Here is a 10,688-nt window from a genome sequence, read left to right as displayed (position 1 = left end):
TTTCACCAGTTCCAGCTATGTTCATTTCCCTTTCATATCCTAAAAGCCAAGACATCAAATACAGAATGAGACTGTTTCCTCAAATGCACAAGTGTTTAGATTCACCAAATATCAAAACCAGGTATTTACATTAGACAGTTGTCACTTATACCCTAGATCAATTACTATTAACTGCGACCACTTCGTCTTTCCCGTGACCAGTCCCTTGCAATTTACAGGTTACCAAATTATCATTGTAGTTTAAGAGCTATTTTCACCCTGCCCATGTCAAATTTCAGCAACTTTCAAATTATCATCTTCCAATGTTCCTTTCCAGTAGGTAATTTTTAAAATGTAACTTAACTTCATAAAACATTTTCAAACTAGAATTTAAGCTTCTCCTACACTCAGTCCCAAATGGACCTTAGTATTTACCACCATACCTCTTTAAACTGTTTTAATCTCCAGGGTAGCAATGTTCTTCTCTTCACCCAACCTTGCTCATTAGATGAAAATTCCTATAGAAAGTGAATTTCTATTTAAGTGACAGGAAACACACTTAGCTTCCAGCATCTTTTATTTTTTCCTAGAATCTGGATACAATTAACTCTAGCAGGGCAGTACTCAATACTACTTAGGCTTCACATTTTAGGTTAATTACTTGAATATTGTAAATGTGAATGCACTTTCCCATAACTGGGAAACTAAAGTTTGATGTAACTCATTTACTCAATACTTATATAACCATACAAAATTTTATATGCAACATGAGCTTTCATATTTATACAATTTGACCTTCTTACAAACTAGCTTATGTTAACAGTTACTTTGCTTATCTGTCCTAACCTGTTAAGTGTTGTACCAACGCCTTTCTATGATGTACTTAAACAGGTGAATTCTCCTTACGCAAGGGTAAGAAACCTGAAGCTCCAACCCAGAAGTATAAAATTCTTTTGTTTCAGCAGACTTAATACCAGAAATAGATTATGGGCAACTCTTACCTAAGTAGTTAATACTATAGGAAGTTACAGTGTTGACCAAAAGAAAACACAGGCTTCTCATTAAACTTTTTTAATGGGTCTCAAATTCTGTGACAGATTTTTGGTCAAGTTGTTTCCATTAAAAAGTACTGATTTTAAAAACTAATAACTTAAAACTGCCACACACAAAACAAATGGTCCACAACACATTCTCCTTTCCTTCTGAAGGTTTTACGATGCATTGTTATCATTAACCAGTCTTTTGCTATTAAACTTAAATGGCCAATTGAGACAAACAGTTCTGAGACCGTTCTTCCACCACTGATTAAGACTGGGGTGGCAGGTATTGGGGATAATATTCATTTAGCCTTCTGAGCTTTCTGGGCAGACTTGGTGACCTTGCCAGCTCCAGCTGCCTTCTTGTCCACTGCTTTGATGACACCCACAGCAACCGTCTGTCTCATGTCACGAACAGCAAAGCGGCCTATTAAAACAAATATTACCATTAGAAACACTTTTTTCCCCCCAAACCTTTAGAAAAGTTTTTAGTTACACCAAAAAAGCATCCTTACCCAGAGGAGGATAGTCAGAGAAGCTCTCAACACACATGGGTTTGCCAGGAACCATATCAACGATGGCAGCATCACCAGATTTCAAGAATTTGGGGCCATCTTCCAGCTTTTTCCCGGAACGACGATCAATCTTCTCCTTCAGCTCAGCAAACTTGCAGGCAATGTGAGCTGTGTGACAATCCAGCACAGGTGCATAGCCAGCACTGATTTGGCCTGGATGGTTCAAGATGATGACCTGGAGAGAAGACTTGCATTTAGTGAGTCTCAAAGACACTTAAAGACTTCCAGCAGTAAATAAAAACCTGTCACTTCAGTGTTACCTGAGCTGTGAAGCCAGCTGCTTCCATCGGTGGGTCATTTTTGCTGTCACCAGCCACATTGCCACGACGAACGTCTTTGACAGACACGTTCTTGACATTGAAGCCCACATTGTCCCCAGGAAGGGCTTCACTCAAAGCTTCATGGTGCATTTCAACAGACTTCACTTCAGTTGTCACATTGACTGGAGCAAAGGTGACCACCATGCCAGGTTTGAGAACACCAGTCTCCACTCGACCCACAGGGACAGTGCCAATACCTAAAATGTTTACAGCATGTAATAAATAACTCGTATGAAGGGACAAGACGTCATAACAACCCGAAGAGGTTCTGATCGTAACGTTCAACTTACCACCAATTTTGTAGACGTCCTGGAGGGGCAAACGCAAGGGTTTGTCAGTTGGGCGAGTTGGTGGCAGGATGCAATCCAGAGCTTCAAGCAGTGTGGTTCCACTGGCATTGCCATCTTTACGGGTGACCTTCCATCCCTTGAACCACGGCATCTAAAACACAAAAGACAGTCAGTGCTACCATCAAGCGTACCTTCCCGGGACAATCCTAAAACTCCTGAAAACCACTTACGTTAGCACTTGGCTCCAGCATGTTGTCACCATTCCAGCCAGAAATTGGCACAAATGCTACTGTGTCGGGGTTGTAGCCAATTTTCTTAATGTAGGTGCTGACTTCCTTTACAATTTCCTCGTATCTCTTCTGGCTGTAGGGTGGCTCGGTGGAATCCATTTTGTTAACTCCAACAATTAGTTGTTTCACACCCAGAGTGTAGGCCAGAAGGGCATGCTCACGGGTCTGCCCATTCTTGGAAATACCTGCTTCAAATTCACCAACACCAGCAGCAACAATCAGGACAGCACAGTCAGCCTTTGAAAGAAAACAAGGCCACATCCTGTTAAACAAAAGCTCTTCAAAAGGAGAAACTCATGGCTTTGCCAATGCAGAAGACAGGCCCAATTATTTTCAGATGTTTTTAATCCTACAAACCTGGGATGTGCCTGTAATCATGTTTTTGATGAAGTCTCTGTGTCCTGGGGCATCAATGATGGTCACATAGTACTTGCTGGTCTCGAATTTCCATAGGGATATATCAATGGTGATACCACGCTCGCGTTCAGCTTTCAGTTTGTCCAAGACCCAGGCATACTTGAAGGAGCCCTTCCCCATCTGAAAGGATTAAGAATGGTTACTTGGTAACTAAAACACGACCAAACTCCAGCATGAAATCCCTTCCCCCCACTTATTCCGAAGAGATGCTGCATTCCACTTAATACCGCTGAACTTGGGCGCACTCGCCTTTTTCTCGTAAGTTCGCGTTCTATGACTTGACCGCAAACTCCGCAACGTACCTTAACTAGTGCAAGTCGGATCTAGACCCCCTGGGGCCAGTTGCTGGAAAATTACCACTTGACGTAGTTGCCGACAAGCTCCTTACACCACCCTGTTGTTTCACCTACCTCGGCAGCCTCCTTCTCGAACTTTTCAATGGTTCTCTTGTCGATGCCACCACATTTGTAGATCAGATGGCCAGTAGTGGTGGACTTCCCCGAATCTACGTGTCCGATGACAACGATGTTGATGTGCGTCTTCTCCTTTCCCATTTTTGCTTAGGTTTAGCGGTGGTTTTCACGACACCTAAATTGGGGGGGGGACCCCTTCAGATCACTGTCCCGGAGGCTCGGGGAGAAGCCACGATCCCAACTGCAAGCAGCATCATAACCGGCGCCCAGCTGACCCAACTCTGGTCTCCAACCAGCGAACGTGGCGGGAACGCTCCCCCACCGCGAGGAAGGGCCCCCCTGGAGCCGCGAGGAACCGAGGTGCCAGGGCAGCGCCCGTCCGCCGCGGGGTCACAGGAAGCAGCGCCGGGCAGGCACCGGCCCGGTGCCTTTGTGTGGTGACTCACCCGCCGCTCCCCTCCCGGGCCGCCGCGTCCTCCATTTTGAGGCCGTGCAAGCGGGCCGGGGAGCGGCCATCTTTCCGCGCACGCAACTGGTGCCGGGCGGGGCGGCGCTCGGCTCGTCCTGCCGCCCGGCCGCCGCCGCGGCTCGCGAGCCCCGCCTCGCCCCAACGAGGCTGCGCCGACATGTGCGCCGGTCAGGCGGGCCCGCCGCCTGCCGCCCTCCGCGCCTCGCGGCCCCCCTCCCCCCCCGAAACCGACGAGCGCCGAAAAGCCCGTACTGTCAGACCCCGGCCGGCCTCAGCTGAACCGCACAGAACAGAAAAAATCCGCGGCTGCTAGAGATAAATAGCGGGGGCGAATGAGGCGGGCGAGAAGGCGCGGCGGGATCCCCACGCAGCGGCCACAGCGTCTCTGCCAGGCCTCCACCGAAGCACGAGGCCAACGGGTTTCGAGAAACCGCCAAGGCCTCCAACTCTACCCGCACCCAAAATTCGGCTTCAAGAACATGGGGAGGGGGCCCAAGGGCCCGGGGGGAGAGACAGGCACGCAAAGGCCGCGGCCGGCCGCCGAGGCCAGGCCCACGGAAGCCACGCCCGAAACTCACCTGTATCCTGGCGGCAAACCCGTTGCGAAAAAGAACGCTCACGGGGACTACGGCACTTATATATGGTCCTCCCCCACCCTCGGGAAAAGGGCGGAGCCAGCACACGACACCACTTTCCCAGTTTACCCCGCGCCACCTCCACCAGGCACCCATTCGATCGCAGTCCCCTCCCCCCATTTCTCGGGGACCGTGGGCTATGTGCTCTCAGCCCACTGACGAGCACACGGTGTCTCGCGCATGCTCCTCTTGACCCAGAGAATGACGAGAGCGTGTGGGAGGGGGGGCGGGGACGAGCGCTCCCTAGGCTCCAGGTTCGTGGGAGTTTATCGACGGTCCCTGGGATTCCCCCGGGCAGAGGCGAGTCCTCCTTTTGTATGAATTACTCTCAGCACAGCTGGGGGGCGGGGTGTGGAGCGGCGAGGAGGCGGCCCGGCGGGCACGTCCAGAATCTTCCCTGTACCGTTCCTGGTTTAACTGGAAAGGCGGACCGAGGTTGGAGTATTCCTTCACCCCGCAGTTCATCTCCAGTACTCAGCCTTGCCGTCTCGCAGGTCCGGGGCCAGCCCCTCGAGCCGCTTCCTCTGCCGGGGCTAGCTTCTCCCCCGCCCCTGCCCTCCGCGCCCCTTTCGGCTGGAGGAGTACAAGGCCCGTCTTTGGCCCGGGAATCCGCGAGTGATTCAGTTCCGAGGCCAAGAGCCCGCCCAATATGCTCTTGGGCTGGTCTCTTGGCTTTCCCAGCCCAAAGCTTTTATTCGAAGTTCGTATCACACATTCACACCATGTGGTACTCCAGACGTCCAGTTTTTCAGTTTAGAATAGACTTCAGTGCTACAGTTTGCTTTACTTCTAACACTAGTGTTATTACATTAACGAGACCCTGAGTGTGTGTCTACTCTCCTGGTACATTTTTTCCAGTGTACACTCATTTGATTGCAGGCATGAAAAACCTAAAAAGAATTTCTCAAATTCAGTCTTTCCACGTGATCTCATGTAGAGACAAAGATCCACAAGCATCAGCAAGCTTATCCAGCCAGTTTACTATCCCCAACACTTGCTGTGAAATCACTGCTTCTCAAAAATGGCCTACCCCATTCAAATAAATAGCTTCATTTTCCGTCGTCCTATTGATTATAACTGCCTTTTAGGCATAAATCTAGGGTGAGACTGGATTAGGCCTTTTCGCTTTGGCAATCAGGGCAGACAGACTCAGAAATACTCCTGACGGAAGAAGAACCTTTATTTTTAATGAGCTTAATTACTAGATAATTATGTCTCTTCTTCCACGTGTAGAACATCACGGCAACTTTTTGAGCCAATCTGTTAACAAATATTTGAGAACCTACTATGTGTCCAGGGCCAAGTGAAGAACTGTGGCTTGTGCAAAAGAAATACCTACCGCCTTTTGGACAGGAACCTACAATCAAACTGGAAGAGGAACACTAATATATAAAACAGTGGGAAGCAGTTAAAGGCAAATTTGTATAGTGCTTACTTACTTTCTATTTTATTGTAGAATATACTTCTTCCGGTCCTAGCTTTCAGTCACTTCTCACAGCCCAAATGCCGTTTTTTCTTTTTAAAAGAAAGTCTTTTGTTATAGCCTTCCTATATCTTGTTTTACCATCCTTTGTAGATACAAACATCTAAAATTAAGGTTTTTCTTTCTTCATTAGGAGTTTGTAGCCTTGTTTTAACTTTGAGATAAACGAGGCTATATAAAGTTTCCCTAGAAATACATATAACTAATCTTTTTCTAGCAACACAAGCCTTTTCTTTTCTTTTTAAATTTATTTATTTAATTTATTTTTGGCTGTGTTGGGTCTTCGTTGCTGCACGCGGCTTTCTCTAGTTGCGGCGAGCGAGGGCTACTCTTCCTTGCGGTGCGCAGGCTTCTCACTGCAGTGGCTTCTCTTGTTGCGGAGCATGGGCTTCAGTAGTTGTGGCACGTGGGCTCAGTAGTTGTGACTCACGGGCTCTAGAGCACAGGCTCAGTAGTTGTGGTGCATGGGCTTATTTGCTTCATGGCATGTGGGATCTTCCCGGACTGGGACTCGAACCCGTGTCTCCCGCATTGGCAGGCAGATTCTCAGCCACTGCGCCACCAGGGAATCCAAGCCTTTTCTGTAAGGTCTATATTTCTAGCTTTTCTCCTTTCACAAATTCTTTTTTCACAATGCATTTTCCTAGTGCCCTTACCCAGTCATACACATGTGGAATGAGATTATCTTGATATGCTAGTCCATGTTTGTAATAAGATGAAGATGTAAGAAGTACCAGTGAAAATCAATCACTAGCAATAGAACAATGCATATTACCTCATATTTATTAACTTGGAAATATTAATTAGTGGCTAATCTCTTGGAACTAGAGTCCCACAATCAGCCAAATCTGTATATCACAGTAATATTAACTGCACAGTGTTATTTCAAATTAAGATTAGGGTGCCACACTAGTTTTATAATTTTCCATGCTTCTTTACCATGCTTTCTTTCCATACACCTCAAATGGTTTAGGTTTGTACATTATTGGAGATAATACTAACTGGACTGGCAACATTTTGAAAACTTAACCAGTTATTTAGTGACAGGAGGGAAAGAAGCAAAACCCAAAGAAACCAACAGTTGAATATTTCAAAGTTCGACATGAAATCCAGAATTGTAGTTAACATCTACCCTGAGAAAGAAAAAGTCAGAAAGAAAACGGATGTTGGTAAGAGGAAAGCATCCCATGTTTAGAAAAAAGTGAAAGAAGTGATCTCTGTAAAATACACACAATTCATTGAAAGTTGTCCCCAAGGCCCTCTGCCTGCAGATTAGCGTATACACTTAAAATACCTTATGGAGAATCCTTTTTCCAAACAGCACCTACGGAACAGCAAAATTCTACATTACTCCTTGATTCGTACGTAAGTAACCTCCTGAGCACCACTGACGGGGTGCTCTTACTCATGTTGCGATAACGGCCGAGACTCTTGGGGACTGGAGGAATCTCGAGCCATACAGTGCGTTAGGGTCAGCCGGTGGCCACAAGCCTTTTCCCCGGGCAGTGTTCACATTTGTGCTCTCGGTGGGACGGGAGCGCGGCGGGAACGCGCGTCGCAGGGAAGCCCGGCGCGGCTCGGGGCGCACTCGCGTGGCGAGGAAGGACGGCAGCGGCGGAGCCTGCACTGCGGGCCGAGCCCTCGCCGTCCTTCCCCCGCGCCCGCGCCGTCCTTCCTCCGCGCGCGCTCGGACACCTGTGGGCCTGCCCGGCTCGCTGCGGAGGCGGTGGCTGGCAGGCTCAGCTCACTGGGGACCGAAGTCGCCCCGCCCCCGGCCACGCACCTCCTTGAGATCACTCTCTTTGGTCCTCCGACTGCGGAAGGAAGCGCCCGAGAGGAGGCCGAAAACCCCACGTGGCTTGGGGTGGGGGATGGTTTTCGTCACCGTGGCGTAGCCTCTAAAAGGTTCCCCAGACCCTATGTTTGGAACGTAATCCTAGAGCATTTTTTCCCATGACTTTACAGCAGTTACAGTGTGCTTTTTACTAACTTAGACGTTAAACCGGTAACAGTAACATTGTTGAGACTTGTAAATGTGTTTTGGGATCGTAATCCAAGGTCGTATTTTGTTTAAGAGTTTCCTTAAAGTTGCTTGTACCATTTAGAGTAGCAAACTGTTAAAATACATTGTAGTAACCATCTTCGCGACCCCTTTTAGGGGAAGAAAAAAAAAAGATCTTGGTAATAACCAAATAAATTTACTTAGTAAAAGGGTGAACAGTGCTTTGGTATCTGTACAGTAATTGTGATTCACCCAGCATCTTTCAGCATTGGCTGATCACTCTGCTTTGGGCCTAATTTAGAGCTGCTTTAAGTAATTAACATTTTGCTCTGGCTTGCCACATTTTCATCTTGCCTCTGCCAATTGAAAATGATTTTTAAAAGGGTATTTTAGAACATGATTATGCCAGGGAATTATTTGGATTGAGAATCCAAGTAAAATGGTACTTCAGTGTGCCAGGCACTGTTCTAATATTTGCAATATTTAATGTAATCCCGGCACCCACATTTTACAGATGGAGAGCCCGTAGGCAACTGATAGTTTATGTGTAATAAGCAAATGCAGACATAAATTCTTTTTTAAAGTCTCACTCTTTTCCCCACAAAAGTGGTGAAATACACCTTGCTTTTTTTCACTGAATACATATTGGAGATCTTTTCTGTGAGAACATTGGGGCCCGGCAGAGCAGCGTTGAAACCCACATGATCTGACGGGAGAGCTAGTCCAAACTTTTACCAGCAGGTCTAGGCAGCCCCGTCTAATGAAAATAACAGTGGTAATTAGGTCGAGGGACACAGTCCTCGATCTGCTGCTTACAGATCTGTGATAGGCAGCATTCTTGGCTTCTCAAGGCATCTGTTACAGGGGTCTGCTCATTACTCTTACTTTGTACCTACCTCACAACTGTTCGCCTAATATGAAATGACATAAAACGGTATCGGCACGGGCATTCAGTTATCGCATTTCTACAGGCTTTTTGGAGAACACCTTCCCTCAGTTGGTATGCCTTGTGACGCTAACTTGATTCAGTAGAGAAAGACTCATTGGTATCTTTTTAATTGTAAAAATTTTGAAATAGGTACATAGTAAAAAATTGTACAGAAGTTATATAGTGAAATGTTACTCTTTTTTTTTTTTTTTTTGCGGTACGCGGGCCTCTCACTGCTGTGGCCTCTCCCGTTGCGGAGCACAGGCTCCGGACGCACAGGCTCAGCGGCCATGGCTCACGGGCCCAGCCGCTCCACGACATGTGGGATCTTCCCGGACTGGGGCACGAACCCGCGTCCCCTGCATCGGCAGGCGGACTCTCAACCACTGCGCCACCAGGGAAGCCCTGTTACTCTCTTTTTAGTGGTTTAGAGAAAGTGTAAAAACTATACCAGGAAAATTAAGGGAACTAAAGATATTTCTGCTACTGCTCTCATGATTCCAAATCCAATACCTACCAGGATATATGCTCTCTCATTTGCTATGAAAGAAAGGATAAATAATCTTCCTCACTACTTTTTGTGAATCCACATTTTATAGGCAATATTCGTTTTTAGTATTTCTATGTCTTCATAGATAACATGGAAAGAACACTGGATTAAGAGAAGAGCTGGAGGCTGTTCCCAGCAATTGTATTTATTAGCTGTGTAATCTTGGAAAGAATCACCCTTGAGCTCATTATCCTACTGTAAAATATCTAATAGCAACTATTTTACAGAACTGATCATAGGATTAAATGAGATAATGTACCTGAAGATGCAGACCATTTTTACAAACGTTAGTGCTCTTTATACTTAGAAAATAATTGTTAGCTCTTTCAAAAAGCAAGAAAAATCTCTTCAAAACATAGAGAAATTTACTCTACCAATTGTCATTATTCATCCTAATAATGAGTACTTTAATCCATTTCTTGTAAGTATTAGAACTATAGATTCACCAATACATGTGACTGTGTGACTGTGTTTGTGCGTGCGCGTGTGTGTGTGTGTGTTCCATAAATGGCAGGGACTTTCAAATTATGGTGTTCAGTATGATATGCTAATTGTATAGGACCTCAGAGGTCAGTATTTATTCATCCATCCATCAGACATTAATTGAGGAAATTCTCTGGCAGTCCAGTACTTAGCACTCGGCACTTTCACTGCTGTGGCCCATGTTCGATCCCTCATCGGAGAACTAAAATCCTGCAAGCTCTGCACAACCACAAACAAACAAACAAAAAACATTAATTGAGCATCTACTGTGCGCCAGATGCTTAGCTAGACACTGAGGAGACAAAAAACAATCACTGTTGCATGGTGTCTGTGGCAGAGCCCTGGAGAGGTAGGGAGAAGGGACACAAACAGTAAGCAGATGACTCCAGGGGGGGCGTGAGTGCTGGAAGCAGGTAAGCCTAGGGTGCTTTTGAGCAGTCAGGAGGGACCCAGACTGGGGGAGTGGATAAGGACAGCAGACAAGAGAGCTGCTCAGAGTAGAGAGGGTCTCACCTGGTTGGGTAGGAACTGTGGGAGTCGGCCAGTGGAAGGAGACCATGGAGGGTGGGTGTTTTCGATGATTGCCCTAGAAAAGAAGGTGAGAAGGAGAGTTTGCTCCTCCACAGATAGGAACAGAGAGCAAGATCTATCTGGGGTATTCACTGAGCCCTGCAAAGAACCTGTGAAGAACACCGGGGCTTCAGAGACAAATGGACCTGGGTCCAAGTCTCGCATCTATCACTTACCAAATGTGTGTCTCTGGGCAAGTTTTTTGGCCTCTGTAAGCTTCAGCTCCCTCCTCTATAAAAAGAGGATG

The 10,688-nt window shown here is 46.7% G+C and overlaps 1 protein-coding gene across 1 annotated transcript; it reads right to left on the bottom strand.

The window, feature by feature from the left end:
• Positions 1 to 1,034: 1,034 nt before the first annotated feature.
• EEF1A1 (eukaryotic translation elongation factor 1 alpha 1) lies at positions 1,035 to 4,384 on the bottom strand. The gene is made up of 8 exons (XM_079716528.1): positions 4,369 to 4,384; positions 3,319 to 3,496; positions 2,849 to 3,028; positions 2,432 to 2,728; positions 2,202 to 2,352; positions 1,852 to 2,108; positions 1,532 to 1,766; positions 1,035 to 1,443 (listed from the first exon to the last, which is right to left on the bottom strand). The coding sequence occupies exons 2-8, from the start codon at positions 3,460 to 3,462 to the stop codon at positions 1,319 to 1,321; spliced, it is 1,389 nt and encodes a 462-aa protein (XP_079572654.1). The 5' UTR covers positions 3,463 to 3,496; positions 4,369 to 4,384; the 3' UTR covers positions 1,035 to 1,318.
• Between the last annotated feature and the right edge of the window lie 6,304 nt (positions 4,385 to 10,688).

This window comes from Hyperoodon ampullatus, assembly GCF_949752795.1.
Source record: "Hyperoodon ampullatus genome assembly, chromosome: 12".
In the NCBI taxonomy this organism is placed as follows: Eukaryota; Metazoa; Chordata; class Mammalia; order Artiodactyla; family Ziphiidae; genus Hyperoodon; species Hyperoodon ampullatus.
Note: the sequence above shows the minus strand (reverse complement) of the source record. Positions and strands in the feature narration are given on the sequence as shown.

Excerpts from the sequence above, each read along its gene's own strand:
- EEF1A1 (XM_079716528.1), bottom strand. The coding sequence starts at position 3,462 with ATGGGAAAGGAGAAGACGCACATCAACATCGTTGTCATCGGACACGTA. Across the intron at positions 3,029-3,318 it reads TCGAGAAGGAGGCTGCCGAG|ATGGGGAAGGGCTCCTTCAA; the intron begins GTAGGTGAAACA and ends TAATCCTTTCAG. Across the intron at positions 2,353-2,431 it reads TGCTGGAGCCAAGTGCTAAC|ATGCCGTGGTTCAAGGGATG; the intron begins GTAAGTGGTTTT and ends TTTGTGTTTTAG.